At 46.9% G+C, this 23,395-nt stretch overlaps 1 protein-coding gene across 4 annotated transcripts in view; it reads right to left on the bottom strand.

Annotated features, from left to right (window-relative positions):
- Positions 1–23,395, bottom strand: part of KLHL22 (kelch like family member 22) — a 32,592-nt gene that overhangs the window by 1,423 nt on the left and 7,774 nt on the right. For 3 of the 4 annotated variants that reach the window (XM_070400285.1, XM_070400287.1, XM_070400286.1), the window contains exons 3-6: positions 22,771–22,936; positions 17,632–18,350; positions 9,677–9,869; positions 3,068–3,301 (exon numbers count right to left, since the gene is read on the bottom strand). In XM_070400285.1, the coding sequence (XP_070256386.1) occupies positions 3,068–3,301; positions 9,677–9,869; positions 17,632–18,350; positions 22,771–22,936 (1,312 nt within the window). Of the gene's footprint in view, positions 1–85; positions 3,302–9,676; positions 9,870–17,631; positions 18,351–22,770; positions 22,937–23,395 lie in introns of all 4 variants that reach the window. The other variant, XR_011469073.1, reaches the window with a different exon arrangement.

The raw sequence follows: 23,395 nt of genomic DNA, 5'->3' as shown, positions 1-23,395 counted from the left end.
AATTACCCCAAACAGTAAACAAATACATGGGAAAATGTTCAACCTACTAGTAACTCTAAAAATGCAAAATAGAAGGAACTCTTACCATTTGCAATGGCATGGATGGAGCTGGAGAGCATTATGCTAAGTGAAATAAGCCAGTCAATGAAGGAAAAATACCACATGATCTCACTCATTCATGGATAACAGAGACCATTATAAACTTTTGAACAATAATAGATACAGAGGCAGAGCTGCCTCACACAGATTGTCAAACTGCAGCGGGAAGGCCAGGGAGGGTTGTGGGGCAGGAGGGATGGGGGTAAGAGATCAACCGAAGGACTTGTATGCATGCATATGAGCATAACCAATGGACATAAGACACTGGGGGGTAGGGGAAGCCAGGGGATTGTCAAGGGTGGGGGGAAAAAAGGACACATATGTAATACCCTTTGTAATACTTTAAGCAATAAAAAAAAAAAATGTAAAAAAAAAAAATGCAAAATAGCCTGGTTGACGTGGCTCAGTGGTTGAGAGTTGACCCATGAACCAGGAGGTCAGGGTTTGATTCCCATATGCCCGGGTTGCAAGCTCGAGCCCCAGTGTGGGGTGTGCAGGAGGCAGCCGACCAATGATTCTCTCTCATCATTGATGCTTCTCTTTCTCCCTCTTCCTTCCTCTCTGAAATCAATAAAAATATATTTTTTAAAAATGTAAAATAAATGGTCAGGAAAAATTGTCAACTGTTAACCAGCAACCATAACCAAAACCCATAAAACCAAATGCTGGTGAAGATGTAGTGAAGCTATACTGCTATGCACTTGTCTGACAAGCCAGGAAAAAAGCAATTTGGCAATATGTATTAAGAGCCATACAAATCTTACCTTTTTAACTTAATAATCAGCTTTGGGTCTCCAGCTAGAATATGCAGAATACTGGCCCTCCAAAGGCCATGTCCTAATTCCTAGAACCTGTGTTACTTAATGCAGCAGAAGGGATGTGATTACGGGTGTGTACATGGAGAAGGGAGGTTATCCTGGTGGAACCACTTAGTTTCACAAGCCCTTGAAAGTGGAAGGGAAGGTGTGACAGGAGAGATGAGAAGAAGGACAACCTGCCGTTGTTGGCTTGGACGATGAAGTGGCCCCATGCCAGGGAACGCAGAGGTCTCCAGAAGCCGTAAAGGGCCTTTAGCTGACAGCCCGAAAGGAAACAGGGACCTCAGTCCTACAACCACAAAGAACTGAATCTGCCAAAACCCTGAGCAAACAAGGATATGGAAAATAGGTATGTTGCTTTAAGTTGTGAAATTTGTAGTGCATTGTCATGGCAGCAATAGGAAACAAATACACTAGAGTCCAGTTGGTCTCACCACTGGGGGAAGGAGGTTGTTTAAAAAGAGATTGCTGAGCCCACCTCCAGAGCTTCCTCAGCGCATCTTGGGTGGGGCCTGAGAATCTGCATTTCTAGTGCATTCTAATATAATGTTAATGCTACTGGTCTGGGAACCATACTTTGAGAACCACTGCTCTAGCCTAAGGAAATAATCCAATATACTGGAAAAGCTCTATAAAGCAAATATTACTTATTATGTTATTGGAACAGTTAAAACTTAGACCAACCCAAATGATACACTAGTCTGAAAGAATTCTGCACAGCCAGCGAGATAGGGGTAAGTAGTGGCTATGGAGATCAAATAGTAACTGGAAGACATCCTCGATGAACTTCAGCCAGAAGTAGAATGGGAGGTTCTTTAACTATAATTGGGTGTAAACCATGCATAGGTAGAAGGACAAAAAAATAGTGGCATGGGGCTGGATTATGCGTGTTTTTCTTCACCCTTCTCCATTATTTAAAGGTTCTGCAATGTGGTTATATTAACTTTACAATTAAGGTTTTTAATAATAATAAAAATAAGTGAAACTATTCCATATGATTATAATGGTAGGCACATGTCATTAGACATTTGTCCAAACACACAGAGTGTACACCACCAAGAGTGAACCCTGACGTAAACTGTGGATTCTGGATGATAATGATGGCACTGTGGGTTCATCAACTGTAACAAATGTCCCACTCTTGTAGGGGATGTCGACAGTGTGTGTGTGTGTGTGTGTGGGAACGGGGCTAATATGGAAAATCTCTGTACTTTCTGTTAATTAAAAAAAAATTTTTTAGAGTAGTTTTAGGTTTATAACAAAATTAAGAAGGTATAGAGATTTTCCGTATATGCCCTGCTCCCACACATGCACAGCTTCCCTCAATATCAACAACCCCTACATGGGACACATTTGTTACAACTGATGAATCTATACTGACATATAATCACCCAAAATCCATAGTTAGGGCTCACTCTTTTTTTTTTTTTTAATATATTTTATTGATGTCTTACAGAGAGGAAGAAAGAGGGATAGAGAGTTAGAAACATTGATGAGAGAGAAACGTTGATCAGCTGCCTCCTGCACACTCCCTACTGGGTATGTGCCTGCAACCAAGGTACATGCCCTTGACCGGAATCGAACCTGGGACCCTTGAGTCTGCAGGTCGACGCTCTATCCATTGAGCCAAACCGGTTAGGGCAGGGCTCACTCTTGGTGGTGTACATTCTATGGGTCTGGACAAATGTCTAATAACATGTACCCATCATTATAATATCTTACAAAGTATTTTCATACTTTCAAAAATCCTCTGTGCTCTATCTAGTTTCTGTTCAAATTTGCTATGAACCAAACTGAAAAATAAAATCATTAAAAATTTTTTTGCTGGAACCTGTAACTGCTTAAAAAAAAAACAACACCCCCAAAAAACAGCCCTAGCTGGTTTGTCTCAGTGGGTAGAGCGTCAGTCTGTGGACTGAAGGGTCTCGGGTTTGATTCTGGTCAGAGCACATGCCCGGGTTGCGGGCTCAATCCCCAGTTGGGGGCTTGCAGGAGGCAGCCGATCAATAATTCTCATCACTGATGTTTCTATCTCTCTCTTCCTCTCTGAAATCAATAAAAATATAAAAAAATAAAAAGGAGGCACATGTTACAAATAATTTTTCATCCATAACAATTGGAAGGGGCAGAATAACAACAGCTGCACTTACCTGGTGCACATCCCTCCTGGTGCCAGCATCATTGTTGCTGCCCCCGATCACATACAGCTTGTCCAGGAGGGTGGCCATGCCATGCCAGGCCCGCCGCACAGGCCCATCCGCCAGAGTTTGCCAGGTGTTGCTGTCTGGGTCATAGCAGTGGGTCTCCCTTAGGTAGTCCTCCCCTCTGCGGCCGCAGGTAATGTACATCTTCCCCTCCAGTGTGGCGCCAGCATGGGCATACACCTACATGGGCCACCAAGAGAACAGGGGCAGATGGGGAGGGGCCAAGAGAGCAGTGAGGGAGGGCAGCCAGCGGCCTTTGCCAAGGCTGCTCCTACCCCTCAACTGCCTGACACTTCCTGGCTTCACTGATTTCCTCTTCACATTCAGATGAGAAAGCTCCCTGGATTTTTGCTGGACATACTGTCTAGTCACCCACCCATATCCTTTTCCTAATGGGGAATGATTCTACAGAGCCTGAGCTTCCACAGGGGAAGAACGGAATCTGTCAGTTCTGGGAACCCCTGACCCACCCTTTGTTGCCTACCTCCACCTCTCTCCATTCCCAATGGCCAGCCAATCCTCCAGACCTGCTTTCAAAATATTTACTTGCAAATAATGGCTGGTACAGTGAGGGGAAAAATGAGATGCAAAAGTCAAAAAATCAAACACCAAGCCCTGGCAGTGCGGCTGAGTTGGTTGGAACATCGTCCTGTATACTGAAAGGCTGTGGGTCGAATTCCCAGTCAGGGCACATACCTAGGTTGTAGGTTTGATCCCCGGTGGGGCTCGTACAAAAGGCAACCAATCTATGTTCTCTCTCATATTGATGTTTTTCTCTCTCTTCCCCTCTAAAATCAATAAGTATACCCTCAGGTGAGTATTAAAAATAATAATAAGAACACCAAGAGTAATTTTTAGCCTAGCCAGTGTGGGTTAGTGGTTGAGCATTGACCCATGCACCAGGAGGTTGCTGGTTCGATTCCTGGTCGGGGTACATGCCTGGTTTGCAGGCTCATTCCCCAGTGAGGGGCGTGCAGGAGGCAGCTGATGGATGTTTCTCTCATCGATGTTTCTTTCTCCCTTCCCCTCTAAGTATCAATGAAAAAAAATTTTTTATGTTAATTTTAAGTTATGGGATTGTGTGTGGGAAGAGAATACACCACCCTGCCTTTAATTTTGGCCCTCCACCTTTCATGTGCTTTCCATTGAGCCCAGCCAGCCCCCACCACAGGCACTCGTGCTCACGCTAGTCACTCCTGCCCAAGGACCTCCTATCTCATAGCTACCACATGTAAGGCCCTCCTGCTGTACCAGTGGGTCTCAAGGCAGGGCACTGTGTGTTTTGGGGGAGAGGAGCCCCATGAGGTGTGGAGGTTGCAGGGTTTGGTCCAGGGAGAGTCACTATGCAGGGTGGCATAGAGAGTGGAGAGCAAGGGACAGAGCAGTGGGCATGTCTTCGCCCATCAATGGTGGAGAACTAGGGAGATTTTTTTTTTTTTAAGTTAACTCCATTTTGATGTAAGTGTAGATTTGCATGTAGTTCTAAGAAATAATTAAGGCCCCATGTATCCTTCACTCAGAGTCCCCAGTGGTAAGAGCTTATATAAGTACAACACAACCAGGATGCTGGTGTTGGCACAGTTAAGAACACAGGACATTTCCATCTTCACTAGGATCCCTCCTGTTGCCTGTTCATAGTCACACCTACTGCCTTCCTGCCCTGAATCCCCTTAGTAACCCTTGGCAACCACTAATCTGTGTTCTCCACTTTGTCATTTGTTGTCACTATTTTTAATTCTAGCCATTTTGAGAGGTGGTTTTCTCACTGTGGCTTTAATATACATTTCCCTAATAATTAATGACGTGTTTGTTTGCCATCTGTATATCCTCCTCAATAAAAGTCTTCTGCCTTCTTTTTAATGGATCTATTTGTGTGTATGTTTTACTGGTGAGTTTTGAGAGTTCTTTATATATGTTAAGTAGTCCTTTGTCAGATATGTGATTTGCAAATATTTCTCCCATTCTGCAACTTGTCATTTTAAAAAAATGTTTTCATTGGTTTTTATAGAGAGGAAGGGAGTGGAAGAAACATCAATGTGAGAAACAGATTGGCTGTCTCCTGGATGCCCCCTACTGGGGATCGAGCCAACCACCCAGGCATGTGCCCTGGCTGGGACCTCTTGGTTCATGGGTTGATGCTTAACCATTCACTAAGCCACAACAGCCAGGCTTACTTTGCTTTTATTTTTTATTTGTTTATTTTTTTAATATATTTTATTGATTTTTTACAAAGAGGAAGGGAGAGAGATAGAGAGTTAGAAACATCGATGAGAAACATTGATCAGCCGCCTCCTGCACATCTCCCACTAGGGATGTGCCTGCAACCCAAGTACATGCCCTTGACCGGAATCGAACTCGGGACCCTTCAGTCCGCAGGCTGACGCTCTATCCACTGAGCCAAACCGGTTTCGGCCTTACTTTGCTTTTAAAAAAGATTTTTAGCCTGGTCAGCATGGCTCAGTGGTTGAGCATCGATCTATTAACCAGGAGATCACTGTGCAATTCTGGTTGCAGGCTTGTTCCCTAGTAGGGGGTGTAGGAGGCAGCCGATCAATGATTCTCTCTTATCATTGATGTTTCTATCTATCCCTCTCCCTTCTTTTTTTTTTTTTTTTAAAATATATTCCATTGATTTCCTCACAGAGGGGAAGGGAGAGGGACAGAGAGCCAGAAACATCGATGAGAGAGAAACATCGATCAGCCGCCCCCTGCACACCCCCCACTGGATATGTGCCCGCAACCCAGGCACATGCCCCTGACCGGAATCGAACCTGGAACCCTCCAGTCCGCAGGCCGACGCTCCATCCACTGAGCCAAACCGGTTTCGGCCCCTCTCCCTTCTTGTCTGAAATCAATAAAAATATATTTTTAAAAAATGTGCCCAGCTGGCATGGCTCAGTGGTTGAGCATCAACCTATGAACCAAGAGGTCACAGTTCAATTCCCAGTCAGGGCACATACCCAGGTTGCGGTTCTATCCCCACTGTGGGGCATGCAGGAGGCAACCAATCAATGTCTCTCTCTTGTTGGTGTTTCTCTCTCTCTCTCTCTCTCCCCCCTCCCATTCACTCTCTCTAAAAAAATCAATGGGAAAAATATCCTCAGGTGAGGATTATATTTTAAAAAGACTTTTAATTGATTTTTAGAAAGATGAAGGGAGAGGGAAACATCAATGTGACAGCGAAACCTTGATAGGCTGCCTCCTGCACACCCCCTACCAGGGATTAAGCCCACAAGCTGGGCATGTGCCCTGACTGGGAATCAAACTGGCAACCTTTTGATGCATAGGACGATGTCCAACTGAGCCACACCAGCCAGGGCTATTTCTTACTCTTCAATTTGCATGCCTTTATTTTCTTTTGTTGCCCATTTCACTGGCGAGAACTTCCAGGACTATACTGAATTAAGAGCGGTGAGAGCAGATATCTTACCCTGTTCCCCACCGTAGGGGAAAAGCATTCAAATCAGTCTTTTACCATTAAGTCTGTTGGTAATAGGATAACTATTGTGAAATGTGTTTTTCTTCATTGTCTGATATGACCATATGATTTCAATATGGTGAATTACACTGACGGACTTTCAAATACGAAACTAGCCTCCATCCCTTTAATCAACCACATTTGGCAATGGTGTGGTGGTTTGTTTTGTTGGTTTTTGAGTTCTATTTGCCACTATTTTATTAAGGATATTCATATGTACATTTATAAGAGATCTGTCCCCCTTTTTGGTACTGTTTTTGTCAGTTTTGGTATCAGGGTAATATTAACTTTATAAGATGAACTGGGAAGTATTCTCTCCTCCTCTTTTCTGGGGGGAAAATCACGCAGAACTGGTGTCAACTTTTCTTTAAATGTTTGAGAGAATAAGAATTCTCCAGTGAAATCACCTGGGCCTATAGTTCACATTCCTCAACAATAGTATAAAGCTATTCAATTTATCTGTTTTATGCTGAGCAATTTGTGGAGATGGTAGTTTTTTTGAGGAATTGGTCCATTTCATCTAAGTTGTCAAATTTACATGTGTAGAGTTGTTTGTATTATTCCCTTTTGACATCTGCAGGATTTGCAGGAATGCCCAATTTCATTCTTGATATTTTTAATTCTGTCTTCTCTCTTTTTTTTTTTGTCAGTCTTTTTTAGAAGTTTGTCAATTTTATTGATCTTGTGGGGGGGAAAACACACAGTTCTTTGATTTTCTCTACTGTTTATCTGCTTTTAATTTCATTGGTTTCTGCTCTTTTTATTACTTCCTTTCTTCTGTTTGATTTGGATATACTTTGCTCTTCTTTTTTCATGTCTTTGAGGTAGGAGTTTAGATTATTGATTTGAGACACACACCCCTCTAATGTATGCTCTTAGTGCTACAAAATTTCCTGGTGGAACAACTTTAGCTAGGTACAATAAATATTGACACATTGTCGTTTCATTTCATTCAGTTCAAGGTATTTTTATTATTCCCCCTTGAACTATGGATTACTTAGAAGTGTGTTGCTTATTAGTTTCCAACAGTCTGGTCAGTTTACCTCCAAACTATACCTCAAACCCGTCCATCTTCTTCCTTCTTCAATAGCCTCCACCCTAGCACAGAACTTCTGTCCTTGCTCCTGCTCCTCTAACTCCTCTTCTCTTCACAAGCACTTTCCCTTTCTCAGAATAAACTATGAAGTCCCCTCCTGGCCTACAAGGTCCTTCCTCCCTCAGTCTGACATGTCGTCAAGTGGACCCTCCCCAAATAGTCTATCTAGATTTGTCCTGCCAAAGCCCCCCCCCGCCCAACTCCCCACCCCAAGCCCTGTTTAGCACAACCTCCTCTTAATTTCCTCATCGCACTTACCACAATTGGGAATTGTTTTACAGATTTGTTTAGTGGTTAGGCTGTAAACACCATGGGGGAACCTTTGTCATTTCTTGTCCTCATTGCATCCCCAGGTATTAGAAAAAGGGTAGGTGAAAAATAAAAAAAGAAAAAAAAAAGAAAAAGGGTAGGTGCTTAATAAATAGTTGCTGAATAAATGAATGTATAAAGTAAGGAACACTGGCAGTCAGGAAGAAGTTAACTAAACTGGTGGTCCGTGAGGTCCAAAAGGTTGGCGACCGCTGGACTAAAGGCTAAGGGTGCCCCTCTGTGGCCAGACTGGATAACGGCAGCTTCCCAGACAAAGATCCCTCAGGCTCCTCCCACACACATCTCTCACTCCCATCTAGCACCCTTGTAGAGAGGAATTCAGTTCATCCTCATCCACCAGGTCTCAAGGAGTCCTGATATTTCCCATGCAAAATCTGCTCCTTTCTCCAGAATGGGGTAGAGAGTATCCTTCTAGAGGGGCTCCCTTCCCCAAAGAAGCTGAGGAGCGAGGAGCATGCCAGCTTTCCCTGCCTGAAAGGAATCATGGTAGGAGACCCTGAACTTGGAGAGGAGCTGGACTCACCAGGGAGTCCCCTAGCTCCCAAGAGTCAGTCTCAGGCCCTTGGGGACTGGGGAAGGGTGAGAGATAAAGAGGGGATGTGTGGAAAGAGGTTCAGGAAGGCAGGAGCTCCTTTCTGCCAAGGTCCCAGAGCTAGTTCAGTAGAGCCCAAGGCAGAGCCCCATTCATCCCCCCATGCCATCCCCTGCTTCTGAGGTGCTCAGGGATCCCCAAAGGTGTATAACAGATGCTCTGAAAATTACAATGCTGGTACCAACAGGGTGCATACCCTGCCCTCGGAGGCTGAAACCTGGGACTTGGGGGATCAGCTAGTCCCGTGGTCGGCAAACTGCGGCTCGAGAGCCACATGCAGCTCTTTGGCCCCTTGAGTGTGGCTCTTCCTAAGCCTTAGGAGTACCCTAATTAAGTTAATAACAATGTACCTACCTATATAGTTTCAGTTTAAAAAATTTGGCTCTCAAAAGAAATTTCAGTCGTTGTACTGTTGATATTTGGCTCTGTTGACTAATGAGTTTGCCGACCACTGAGCTAGCCTCTTCCTTGCCCTGGGATCTCATGTCTGGTTTTGGGGCCAGGATCCAAGTACCCCAAAACAATAGGACAAAAGAGGGACCTCCCTAAAGTAAACATCTCCAAATTGGAACAAACCAAGGTTCTGTGTAGGAGGCACATGATCTAAAAAAAACAATTAAAAAAAAAACCAACTTAAAAAATAAAAATTCTCACGTGATTTTGGCGTTTTAAAGGCCCCACCCTCCAGGGGACCTTTAGAGAAGTGTGAGGCTTCTGAGCCTTCACCTCTCTTGTCTAACATCTCTGGACACATCCTATCTCATCTCAGCTGTGCTAAAGGACTTCATTTGAACTTCAGGATTAAAGTAGCTTCCCAGGGCCAAGGTGGCAAGACAAGAAGGGGTGAAATTCTGGGGAATGCGGTCTGGGTGCTTGCTGAGGGTCTCCCCAGGTAGCTGGCAGAACCTCAGGGGTCCCCCTCCTGCTCTCAGTGCAGGGTCTTTGGAGGGATGTGGACTCAGCTCACTGGCCCTGACTCCCTGGCCGGGTATTTGGCTCATTCTACACACCCCAGAAAGGAGCGGGTGGGAAAAACCCCTCTTGGAAGGGCTTCTTTACCTCCCTCTTGAGCGGGGCCACATAGGCCCAGGTGTTGGTGGCAGGGTCATAGCGCTCCACAGCATTCAGGTCAGTGTGGTAGTCCCGGCCCGCCACTGCGTAGATGTACCCGCCCACGACACACACACACAGGTCGGCGTGCTCCTGCTGCAGGGACTGGATCTGGAACCAGCGGTTGTGCCGCGGGTCATACCTTTTGAGGGGACATGAGGACAGCACATCACTGACAAGTGAGACAGCACCTCCTGTTCTGCCCATGTCCCCTAAACCCTCCCATCATCTGCTTCCACACACTAGCACACACCCACTCACAGCCATGGCAGCAGGCTGATGCACACCTGGGAGGTGTGGCAGAAGCCTCCTGGGTTTCTGCCCACGAAGCTGGTCCCTTCCAGGTATAACCTCTGGTATGGTTCTTAGCCCACTCTACTATCCACCCCAGGCTGACCGAGGGCTGTTCTTACAGCCACCTCCATCTCACCCCATGGCCCCCATAGCCCTGCCCCCATTCATTCAGGATGACCATGAATTGTGGATGGACACAACAGCCTCCTAGCCTCTAGCTAACACCAACACTCCCTGGTGGGTGGCCTGCTCGAGCCTGCCATGTGCACAGTGCCCACATGTGCTCATCACAACCCACCTCTTCATCTCTTCATGCACCTCATGCTTTCCCAAGCTCCCCAACTGGAGGGCCCTCTTCACTTCTCAAGGTCTCCCTCTCTGTGAGAGTCAAGGTGCTATCTCCCACACTGGACTGTGAGTATCAAGAGGGTGGAGTCCTCTGGGATTCCAGGTCCTCCCTTGAAGCTGGAGGAGTCAGCCTGGCCTGCAGGAGCACTGCTGGGCCTACTGGGAGGAAAGGTGACCTCTACTGAGTTACTGTGAGCCCCAGCACCATGTGAGCAGGTAACTGTTACCATAAGTTGCTCTCCTGACATGGAGGCCACTTTCACACCTTTTCACTGGAGATGCAGTTGTCCCCAAGTCACAGCCCTTCATGCTCCTTCCTTCTCATCAACCTTTATCAAAAAGTCTAGTCCCCAAGCAGCTTCATCCTGCACTCCCATCCCTCTTGTACCTTCAAAGGGCTTCGAATTCTCAACCCAGGTGATCTCTGACACTCCAGACCAACTAACTATAATCCTTGCTTTCTCCTGCACTTTGGACCTACACTGCGACTGCCTCCCACCCATCTCCAACTGGCTACTCACTTGTCCTAAATGGAACCCCATGCTTCCTCTATCCATTGATCCTATCCTCACCAGCAAAGCTCCTGGTCCCACTCCAAAATCCTAACACTGTAGCTCAGGCCCTTCAAAACCCAAGTCCATACCCAACTTTCCAGCCCCCACAGCCTGCCCCAGGCTTGCCCCACTTCCAGGGGGCCTCCTATTGCCTCTACCCCTTCTTTCCGTGCCCCAGACCTGGTGCTCTACAGGGCCTATGTGGTGTGTTGTTTGGGTGAACACAGATGATCACAAAGCCTAAAGGGCCCAGGGCCCTGGAAGCCTGTGGCCCAAAGCCCACTCTTTCCCTGACTGGCATCTGGCCCTTTTCCCTGGGCATCCATCCACCCATGTGCCTGCACTTGAGCTCCTGCCTCTGGAGCCTCCTTGCTCAACAGCCAATGCATAGATATAGCATCTTTCAGATAAGTGTTTTTATTTCTACACAGGAAGATGAACTCCAAAGAGAATAAGTCAAACTTCAAGTTCTGAAGAGAGTGAATAAAGTTTTCTTTGGCCTGTGTCATATGCTATTTGGTGAGGAAATCAGATGCATCCTTTGCCCTAAAGCACAAGTTAGGCACGTTCTGCAGCTGATTCTTCCTACTCTGCCATCCAGGAATTCCAGGAAACAAGCTGTCTCAGGAGTAAGGGCTACAGGAGACAGAACATGCATCTGGGTCACACACAGATGCAGGTCTGAATCCCAGTTCTGCCCATTTACTTGGGTGCATCTGGGCATCAGTTTTACTCTAGACATTCACTCAGTCTCTGCACCTGTCCATCTCTTCATGCACCTCATGCTTTCCCAACCTCCCCAACTGGAGGGCCCTCTTCACTTCTCAAGGTCTCCCTCTCTGTGAGAGTCAAGGTGCTATCTCCCACACTGGACTGTGAGTATCAAAAGGGTGGAGTCCTCTGGGATTCCAGGTCCTCCCTTGAAGCTGGAGGAGTCAGCCTGGCCTGCAGGAGCCAGTTTTATTTATTTATTTACTTTTCCTCTTCAACTGAGCGCACAGCTTCTGGAGGGATGCACATGGAGCAGTGAGGGAGGAAGGGGACATCTGCCTAGAAAAGCTATCATGAAGGATCATAAAGGACAACATACATAAAAAGGGTCCTTGTTAACCTGAGGGAAGTTTGTAAAGGACCAAGGTTCACATCTGTATTCCTAGACCTCAGCGTAGCACCTGATCAAGGTACATCATGCACTGTCTGCTGAATAAATTAACGAAGGAGTAAGATTACTAGCAGTGAAATCATTCCTTCTCTCTACAAATATGCACTGGCCACCCAACATGGATCAGGCAGTGCTCAGTGCTGGGGATCCAGAGGGAAACTCAAGACAAGGGCCCTGCTTTCCATCAGAGTGGGAAACAAGCTGAAGAGAACAGAGTGAACAAGTGCTCAGTATAATGCGGGTACCACAAATATGATGATGATGATGATGATGATGATGATGATGTAAGGAAAGTGATCCACCTGGCAGCAAGGTCTGGGGAGAGCAAAGCTCTCAAGAGAAGGGCCTCCTGAGAAGGTGACGTTTGAGACATGAATGACCAGAGGCACAGCCAGGTGAAGGTTAGGCGGGAAACAGGTAGCCAGTTCAGTCCAGAGTGCACCATCCAGAGGCCATCAACTAGCTAGGATGGTGCCTTCTACTGCCTTTCCTGTGCATGACACTCATTCATGTACATGTCTCTTTTTCCCTGTTTCAAAAAATTTATTTATTTATTTACTTCTCCTCTTCAACTGAGCGCACAGCTTCTGGAGGGATGCACAAGGAGCAGTGAGGGAGGAAGGGGACACCAGCCAGATCAGCCAAGACAATCCTAGAGATCAAGGAGGTGACAGATGTCACAGCCAGATCGCCCTCACATCCTCTTCTTCCCTATTCTGAGCCAAGCATAAGTCAGCATCTCCCACTAGAGTGACACAATACCTTCTAGATGCTTCCGCTTACTTCCTTCTGGTCTCCTGCCCTCACAGCTTCCTAGGCAGAGTTCACTTGGATTTGTGGCTTCAGATTTAAGGACACACACACACACACACACACACACACACACACCACATCAATAATTTAAAGGCACCAAAGAAAAAGTCTACTAAATTTAACAAGAACCAGTTTCACTGCTTTCTTATCTCTCCACTGTGTCCTAAATTCTACATTTTCCTCTTTATTGGATTAATATTCCATGTTGTTAGAATAAATCCCCAAGTAATATTCTTTTTATAATAAAAAATAAGCTTTATTATTGTATATAAGGATATAATCAGTTTTAATCACTTTAATGCAGATTGTGGATCATCCAACTGCAAACTCAGAAGTGAAATCTAGAGTTAGTACAAATATGTTCGGGAGAAACCAAGATGGCGGCATAGGTTAACGCTGGAGTTTGCTGCCTCGAACAACCACTTCAAAAATACAACTAAAAGACAGAACGGACATCATCCAGAACCACAGGAAGGCTGGCTGAGTGGAAGTTCTACAACTAGGAGGAACCGATTATCAGAGGAGGCGTAGTGCTGAAGTAAAATACTAAGGTGCGGAGTGCGCGTGGCGTGGGCTGGTGGCTGAGGGCCCGGTTGTCTGTTTCAATCCGGAGGGAGCCTCAGACTCTGAGCTCCAGATCCAGGCGAGTCTCTAGGGACCCAGACTCAAACGGGAGAAGCGGGACTGTCTGGCTTCGGTCCCTCCGAGGTTTGCAGCAGTTGCTGGCACAGAGAGGCAGAGCCCCTGGGGACAGACTGAGAGCAGCCATAACTGCTCCCTCCTCCGCCCTGTTGATCCCGTGGGACTGCCCCGCCCAAGCCCTGCACAGAGCCATTTGCCAGACAGCCCCAGGCAAAGGCTAGATTAGCACCTCCCTACAGGACAGAAGTTCTCTCACTGCAGACACAGCTGATTCTCACAGCCAGTTGGCCTGGAGGTCAAGTAGTAATTACCTACAACAATCAAGGCTTAACTACAACAAGACTTTGCACAAAGACCACAAGGGGGTGCACCAAGAGAGTCTACCTCAGGTAATTGGGACACTTAACATGGAAAGCCACTCTAGCGACACAGCGAAGCATAAAAAAATGCCCAGACAAAGAAACAGGCCACAAAGGACAGAACCGGAGGAAAGCAGGCTACTGGATATAGAATTCAAAACCACACTTTTGAGGTCTCTCAAGAGGCTTCTAGAGTCTGTCAATAAACTTGATGAGATGTACAGGAAATCTAATGAGACCCTCGATGGTGTGATAAAGGACCAACTAGAAAGTAAGCATACACGGACTGAAATAAAGTATATTATACAGACTCCCAACAGCAGACCAGAGGAGCGCAAAAACCAAGTCAAAGATTTGAAATGCGAAGAAGCAAAAAACACCCAACCGGAAAAGCAAAATGAAAAAAGAATCCGAAAATATGAAGATAGTATAAGGAGCCTCTGGGACAGCTTCAAGCGTACCAACATCCGAATTATAGGGGTGGCAGAAGATGAGAGAGAGCAAGATATTGAAAACCTATTTGAAGAAATAATTACAGAAAACTTCCCCTACCTGGTGAAAGAAATAGACTTACAAGTCCAGGAAGTACAGAGAACCCCAAACAAAAGGAATCCAAAGAGGACCACACCAAGACACATCATAATTAAAATGCCAAGAGCAAAAGACAAAGAGAGAATCTTAAAAGCAGCAAGAGAAAGACAGTCAGTTACCTACAAGGGAATACCCATACGACTGTCAGCTGATTTCTCAACAGAAACTTTGCAGGCCAGAAGGGAGTGGCAAGAAATATTCAAAGTGATGAATACCAAGAACCTACAACCAAGAGTACTTCATCCAGCAAAGCTATCATTCAGAATTGAAGGTCAGATAAAGAGCTTCACAGATAAGGAAAAGCTAAAGGAGTTCATCACCACCAAACCAGTATTATATGAAATGCTGAAAGGTATCCTTTAAGAAGAGGAAGAAGAAAAAGGTAAAGATACAAATTATGAACAACAAATACGCATCTATCAACAAGTGAATCTAAGAATCAAGTGAATAAATAATCTGATGAACAGAATGAACTGGTGATTATAATAGAATCAGGGACATAGAAAGGGAATGGACTGACTATTCTTGGGGGGTGAAGGGGTGTGGGAGATGCGGGAAGAGACTGGACAAAAATCATGCACCTATGGATGAGGACAGTGGGTGGGGAGTGAGGGCGGAGGGTGGGATGGGAACTGGGAGGCGAGAGGTTATGGGGGGGGGGAAAGAGGAACAAATGTAATAATCTGAACAATAAAGATTTAATTATTTAAAAAAAAATATGTTCTGGGGCTCTTGTTAAATTTAGTAGACTTTTTCTTCAGTATTTCCATGACTTAAGCATTTCCATAACTAGTAATGAAGTTTATTACAATTAAAACATTATTTGAATTATACTATAAGTCATGGGAATACCTAAGGAAAAAAATTATTATTCTAAGTAGGGTCAGAACATGTGGCAACGTGAGACCAGCTACTACCAGGTAAGTCATGCAGTCAGTTTTCAGAAGCCCAGAGCTATGGGAAAGGTACAAACGTAGAAGGTCGATACTAAGATGCAATCAAAGAAAGAAAACAGTGGTATCTTGGAGGCAAATACAGTTTGCTCCAAAAGAGGTAACTTTTTATATAGTTTCTGCACCAATGCTTTAAGATATAACCTGGGAAGTCCCTAGCTCCTTAAAGTGCAAACCCTAATTTACTGCAAAATCTTGTTTTCTTATATTCTGAGAGCCTATAGGTTCAAAGGCTGGTGAAATAATGGAAGGGGGAAGGGGAGAGAACCAAACTCTTAGATCAAGTTAAGATCCATCTTCCATCTAGCAGCTTTAAGAATCCACTGGGAGAGCCCTAGCCAGTTTGGCTCAGTGGATAGAGCATTGGCCTGAGAACTGAAGGGTCCCAGGTTCGGGTCAAGCGCACAAGCCTGAGTTGCGGGCTCAATCCCCAGTAGGGGGCATGCAGGAGGCAGCCAATCAATGATTCTCATTATTGATGTTTCTATCTTTCTCTCCTTCTCCCTTCCTCTCTGAAATCAATAAAAATATATTTTAAAAAAATCCACTGGGAGATCAGGGAAACATTTGCTCTGTAGCGATGACAGACCCCAGGACCCTCCCAACACCTTGCCAGATGCTCTGAACCCCAGCCCCTGTGTTGACTACTCCCACTAGGCAGGTCTCACAACCCCACCTGTCACAGTGATCCACTTCCTGAGTGAAGTTTGAGGCTGTAGTTATCAATCACAGGACTGATATTAGCATTTTCCAGAGTCCAGCTTGGGTCTCATAGCACATGTTCAAGAAAGGGGAATTTAGACCAATCTTGTGTGAAACTGCATGTAACAGGACAGACTATGGGTTAGCAGCATCCCTGCAGGCACACAACCACCCTACCATGAGCTGAGGGCTAGAGACTATGATTTACAGGTCTGTGGGTTGCTCAGCAGGGAGGTCTGACCTTGGCTCTCCAAATGGGAAGCTGAGCGCCCTAAAAAACAAACTTCAAGGCTTGGCTAGAGGGAGGCTAGAACCTGGTGCTGCCACACCCACTGGGGACGGCATTTGGTATGAGTGAAAGTATTGCTTCCTGGCTTTGGGTCTCATCAGTCTAACAAAGGTAATCACTTCCAAGCCCAGGAGATCAGAAGTGGCTAAGGAATGGTCACCTCCACCTCAGTCCTGGTCACCATGCTTCTGAGAGGCATAGCCAGGCCAGACTCCACACCTCCCTCACCCCAGAAGGTAAAATCATGGACACGAACTTGGTCCGCACCCAGCTCACAGATGCAAGGAGCAGCTGGAACTCTTGTTCTCCCTCTGCAGCACCATCTTTCAGTTTGTGCAGGTGGAAACTTCCCACAGGCATCAAATCCCAAGAAATCAAACCAAAGTATAGTGGACGGGACCTGAAAACCTAATGGCAGCTGAGGCAGTGAGATTTAAATAAATTTGTGGAATCACAGCCTCATAGACTGACAGAGCTAAAGCCTCCTACAGACCATGGCAATCCACAAAACCCTCCTCAGAAAACTGCCTTTTCCGGAGACCACTCTGCTGATGACAGGGCAGAGGGTAGGGGTAGGGGTAGGGATTTGGCAAGAGGCTCAGCGATGCCTGTTGCCTTTCCTGCATCCCTGAGCTGAGGACTGCACACTCAGGGGAGCAGTAGCAACAGGAAGTCATGCTCCACTACTGGCTTGTGGTCAGAAGAGCAAAGCAGATAGGCAAAGGGAAGCTGGGACGAGTTGTGTCAAAATTCAAGAGAGGGCAAAATGGAAGGAGCAACTGCCTGTCCATGCTCCCAGCTCCTAAATCCCCTCCTTCTGAGGCCTAACCACCCTTCCTGCCATGGGCTTTCCTCCCCTGCACTCAGCCAAGTGCAGAGTCACAACTTAGCCCCTCACCGACAAGACAGCAGGGTGTGATCTAGGGTGAGTGTGCTCCTGAGAAGGGGACAAGAGCGAAAGAAAGCAATCCAGGTCCCCTTTTCCTATGTCACCGCCATCTACATTCTCCAAATTAACCTGAAATGTGTTCCGCAAAACAGGGATACCCCAGCAAGCACAAGATCAATATAAAAGGCTGATCACCTTGGTCCATGGTGATGTGCCCATGCAGAACCCCTCCCTAACCAGCCCTCTGAGCTAGTGATTCCTACACTACAGCATCACCCGCAGAAATATGGCCCAGGGTCCCTTCTTACCTCCAGCATCGGGACTCAGCGCGGAATCCCTGGACATTGTTGTCCCCTCCAATCAGATACACAAAGTTGTTGAGCACTGCGATGCCCTGGTTGGACATCCGGGGGGCCAGGGAGGCAGTGAAGTGCTTCCACTCTCCCAGCAGGGGGTTCAGGTATTTGGCCTGGTCACTGAGGACCGTGGATGGTGTGGAGTGAATGCCCCCAAAACCCACAACACACTGGAAGTCTGACCGCAGCTCCGTCTGTGGGCTCTGTAGGCTGGGCTGCAGGCTCTCGTTTTGGTGGTACATGAGAGCACTGGCCACTGTGTCCCTCAGTGGGCTGGGGTCCAGCTTGTCATGCAGCCGCTGGAGGACCTCGGGTTCCATTAGGGGAAATCGCACTGTCTCAAGGAGCTTGGGGGGCTCTTGCAATGAGATCTGGTCTGCTTGCACCTCCTCCAGGGTGTAATGGTAGAGCAGGGCACCCTCATACACCTCGGTCTCGCAGGAGACCTCCAGGCGGTTGCTGCTGAGGAGGGAGTAGACCTTCTCCAGAGGAAGCTGGCGGTACTTGTCAGTCCTTGAGAAGGACACAAAGTTTTTGAGGATGTAGGTGTCCAGCTGCTTGGTCAGACGGCTCAAGTCAAATAGCTCTGCCAGCCGGTAGACATCAAGGATGTTCTCCTCATCCACCCAGGACACGAGGAAATCACAGCAGAAGTGGATGATTTCTGGGATCTGTGAAGACAAGACTCATTCAAGCCTGGGAAACAGTGTCTGGGCGCAGAAGACAGTGACAGTAGTTACATGCCTTACGTGGCTGTCCTCTGAAGCAGGTTCCTGCTCCCCCTGGCCCTCTCACCACCCCCAACCTTTCCTGGAGCAGAGGCTGGTGCAGCCACTTTTCCCAACACTAGAGACAAATGGGGTTCACTGCAGATGGACTGGGTTTAAATCCTGGCTCAGAAGTGATCTGTAGAATGCTCTGAACCTCGCTGAGCCTGTTTGCTTATCTATAAAACTAGAGGCCTGGTGCATGAAATTCGTGCATGGGTAGGGTCCCTAGGCCTGGCCAGTGATCAGGGCTGATCTGGTTCCCTGCTTCCTCCTTCCCTCACTCCTTCAGCACCCGCTGCTCCACTGGCCATGTTCTGTGTCACCCGCTGGAGCAATTGAACTCCTGGTCTCCCAGTCAAACTCCCAAGGGGACAATTTGCATATTAGCCTTTTATTATATAGGATAGGGATAAAGTAGAAAGGAATAATTTCAAATGACATCATGCCTAGGAACTCCCTGGCACAGAATGGACCCCTGATATATGTCAGTTGCTTTTTAGATCAAAAGTACTGGATCTCCAGAAAAGCTGGAAGCTGCACAATGGCCATGATGTCCACTGTCCCTGGTTTGGAATGCACATGGGACCTCCACCCCAACCCCCAGCTCCTTTCTGCTACAAGCCCCACAACTGGAGGCCCAGCCAAAGCTTCAGGCTCAGAAATCTGCCCACTCCCCCAAGAGAAAGGCCCCAAGCTACCCACATACTAAGAACCACCCACAGGCCCTGGCTGATATGGCTCAGTTGGTTGGGTGTCATCCTGTGCACTGAAAGGTTTCATTTCCTGGGCCGGGCACATGACCGAGTTATAGACTTGATTCCAAATAGGGGCATGCAGGAGGCAGCTGATCGATGTTATACTCTCACATCAATGTTTCTCTCTCTCTTTCCCTTCCTCTCTCTAAAAAATTAATAAAAAACCACCAGCAGGGCATTCCCAAATACCCACCCAGCACTCAACCTGACCCAGAGTTCTTGAAAGGCTGAAAGCCTTCCTGCAGGATAGAGGACGGCTCAACTCATCATCAAGGAGGTTCCCAGGTGGCCTGCACTTTCCCTTTCCCAACTGTTCAGAAGACCCAGTGGGTTGGAAGGAGGGCAAGAGAAAGGATGACACTAAGGTGGGAGCTGAGAATTGGGCCACAGGGTTAAAGGACACCAAACCCTTTAACCAAAGGGTGATTAGATAACCAATGCATGACAGAATAAAGGAGACAGAGAGAAGGGCTCTAGGAAAAGCTGCCCAGGTATTGCTAAATTCTTTAGGAAAATAGGATTTGGGAATTTCTCTAAAAACAGGATCACCTCACTTTTTCAGCATCATTAACAAATTGACCAGTGCACATAGAGCAATTCTGCTGGCATCTGAAGCTTAAACATTTATAATGGTTTTACTTTTATTTTCCAGGTGATATGTTAAAGGGCTGAATGAAAACCTGCCAAGTTCCAGGCACGTATTTCCCCAAATGGAATGTCCCCAGAGTGCTTTGCTGGGTCATTACTCAACCACAGTTCCTCTCTTAGCCTGAACTTCCGCTTTGCTTCTTCTTCCTAAAATACTACTTCTGATTTGTCATGAGCAGGACACCAAGGACCTGGGTAGAAGGTGAAAGCAAACTGCCCTCAGTGGGTCTGGAGAACCAAACCCTCCTACATAAGGATTGTGTTGCCTTCTCATTGTCAGAGAAGTGGGCCCTCTGCCGGATGGAATCTCACAGAGGAGTCACCTCAGGTCCACCCCATGAAGGAGCCCCACAAGGGGCTCAGAGGAGGAAACTCATTTGCCAGGGGTGACTCAGTGGCGGTGGTCTTGCTGGAATTCACACACAGGGCACAGCATGTGGGGGGTGGGGACAAATCACCAACAGCTAGTGGCTACACGAACAAACATGATCTGATGGGCCTATGGACTTGGAACTGTTATGCCAAGTAAAACTTGCTTTAAAAACATCATTGCACAGCCCTACCTGACTTGGCTCAGTGGATAGAGCATCAGCCTGAAGACTGAAGGGTCCTGGGTTGAATTCCAGTCAAGGGCACATGCCTGGGTTGCGGGCTCAATCCCCAGTAGGGGGCACGCAGGAAACAGCCGATCAATGATTCTCTCTCATCATTGATGTTTCTATCTTTCTCCCCCTCTCCCTTCCTCTCTGAAACCAATAAAAATATATTAAGCCCTAGCCAGCTTGGCTTCGTAGATAGGGCATTGGCCTGTGGACTGAAGGGTCCTGGGCTCGATTCCGGTCAAGGGCACATGCCCAGGTTGCAGACTCAGTCCCCAGTAAGGGGCATGCAGGAGGTGGCCGATCAATGATTCTTTCTCACCATTGATGTTTCTATCTCTCTCTCCTTCTCCCTTCCTCTCTGAAATCAATAAAAATATATTTAAAAAAAATTAAAAACAACAACAACAAAAAACATCATTGTATAGAAGCCCAATACATTAAAAATAAAACAAAACAAAGCTGGGCGGCTCAAGATGAAGTGGGGGCTCTCTCTCCCCTACCATCCCCCAGAATGGCCCAGAGGTATCAAGGAGCACTGGCCAAACCTCTGTCATAGTGACCTAGGGAAACGGCAGATCTCTGAGCTGATGGGTGGGAGAGGGAAAGCGGCATTTTGGAAGATGGTTTGGTATTGGTGTGCATGAGGGATTCAAAGAGAAGGCAGGGACCAGCTGGAAGGTATAAATGGAGAGGTGAAGGCCAGGACAAAGATGAGGACGTGGAAACAGAGAACAGAGATAGCTAGCTACAGGTAATATTTACAAGGATGATTTGTCCAAACATGGACACAGGGAATGAAGATGGAAGAGCTCAAGGAGCCATGGAGGCTCTGGCAGAATGGTCATGGGACACAGACTGGGACGTGGGGAGAAGAGTATGCAGTGAGGAGGAGACAATTCTGACAGTGAGTCCCTGGGGAGAGAGCTGAATATGTGACTTAGGTGTTGTAAGAACTGGATGAGAGTTCCCAAAGCAACAATGACCAGGATGTAGGAACAGAAGAGATCTCTGAATAAAAGAAGCTGGGGAGCCCTAGCTGATTTTGGTCGGTGGATAGAGCAATGGCCTGAGGACTAAAGGGCAGGTTCGATTCTGGTCAAGAGCACATGCCAGGGTTGGGCTCAATCCCCAGGAGGGGGAACATAGGAGGCAGCTGATTAATGATTCTCTCTCATCGTTGATGTTTCTATCTCTCTCCCTTCCTCTCTGAAATAAAAAACAAAACAAAACAAAAAAACAGGTAAGGAAATTCTTCTGCCACCTGCCGCTCTGAGGATAATGGCACAAGGAGCTATTGCTCCAATGAAGTGAGCCTCACCAGATGCCCTGAGCAGGTTGGTTTTCCTATGACTTGAGTTTTTTCTGACTGCCCCAAATATGCTCTGACCTGAAAAAAGGTGAGGATTAGTGGGCCAGTGTGGTTCAGTGGTTGAGTGTTGACCTATGAACCAGGAGGTCATAGTTTGATTCCTGGTCAGGGCACATGCCCAATGTGGGCGTGCAGGAGGCAGCTAATCAATTCTCTCATTATTGACTCTCTCTCATCATTGACATTTCTATCTTTCTCTAACTCTCCCTTCCTCTCTGAAATCAATTTAAAAAATATTTTTTAAAAGCTGAGGATAATGAATTTAGTGTAGCATTTCACTTCACTTTCAAGAAATATGGGAAGAGATGTCTCTCAAGCCCAATCAGGCTGCCTGATGGACAGCTCTTCATAAGAGCAAAGGCATGTGCAGGCCCAGCCTGTGTACATGCACCAACATTGCCAAGAGTCAATGCAGTTTTCTAAAATGTGTATTAGACTGTCAAGGCCTCAGGAGACTTTTTTTAATTCTGTAGGAAAATAAGTATTTAAAGTTCAATAACAAAGGGGAAAGCAGTGTCAGAGATCAACGAGACCAAGTAGAGAGGATGGGCAGAAAGGGCCTAAGCTGCAACACTGGGGGAAACTCGGCTTCGCCAGATGCCAGCATCCACAGGATGTCACAGGTTCGGCTTCGGCCATTTATTTACGTGCAGGACCTTTTCAGGGGCAGGGAGACCCAGGAAGACGTAAAGGAACCAGCAGAAAAGCAGAGGACAAGCGCAGAGGAGGAACCTGGACCTGGCGACCTTTAGAGCAGCTCTGCTTCAGTGTCCAGAGCTGGCCAAGCCAAGCACTACCCGGGGCTTCCACCCCACTCCACTCCACTCTCTCTTACCGCCTCGTGTCCTCACCTGCCTGACCCACCCTCATGCCTGTGCCTGGCAGGCAGCCAGGGAAACCACACCTATGTATGGGTGTCTGCCTTGCTCCAATGAAGTGAGCCTCACCTGAAGCTGGCAGGCGGCAACCAGCGTCTCCTGGACATTGCTCAGGCTGAGCTCCAGCTCGGAAGTGTATATGAAATGCAGGATTTGGCACATGGCATTGTAGGACACACCGTGGATTAGAACCTCTTCCTGTTCCATTTCCTTCAATCCCCCAGCAAACATTCCTCTGCAAAGCAAAGACACAAGACAGTGGAGTTATACTAATTGGGCCACCAGCCCAGGCTGCAAAGAGCATGAGCAGCAGGACCAAGGAGCAGATTGACCCAGCATCACTGTGCGACAGGACACTGGCTCAATCTGAGCACTGAGTCATCCCACAAAAGGCATCCACAAGTTCCTGGCCAAGTTTGAGCAACCATCCTAAAAACTGCCCTGTGTCCCCTTTCATGGGCCCTAGGGAGTTATACATGAGCCTCCTGGGGGCACAGACCATGACTGGCTTACTTTCTGCTGCATCCACTAAGTATACTTCCTGAATCATAGCAGCAGCCCAGAACATGTTAGGAAGAATGACAACAAAAGAACAAGGTATTTCAGATTGTGGGAATGCTGGGAAGAAACTCAACAGGACATATGATTGAGGAGAGCATGACTGGGAGAGTAGAGCAGGTGGAGAACAATGGGG

The sequence above is a fragment of the Myotis yumanensis genome, unplaced genomic scaffold (genome assembly GCF_028538775.1).
Source record: "Myotis yumanensis isolate MYYU_CA2020_CCGP unplaced genomic scaffold, mMyoYum1.0.hap1 SCAF_19, whole genome shotgun sequence".
Taxonomy (NCBI): domain Eukaryota; kingdom Metazoa; phylum Chordata; class Mammalia; order Chiroptera; family Vespertilionidae; genus Myotis; species Myotis yumanensis.
This window is presented reverse-complemented; position numbering and strand designations above follow the sequence as displayed.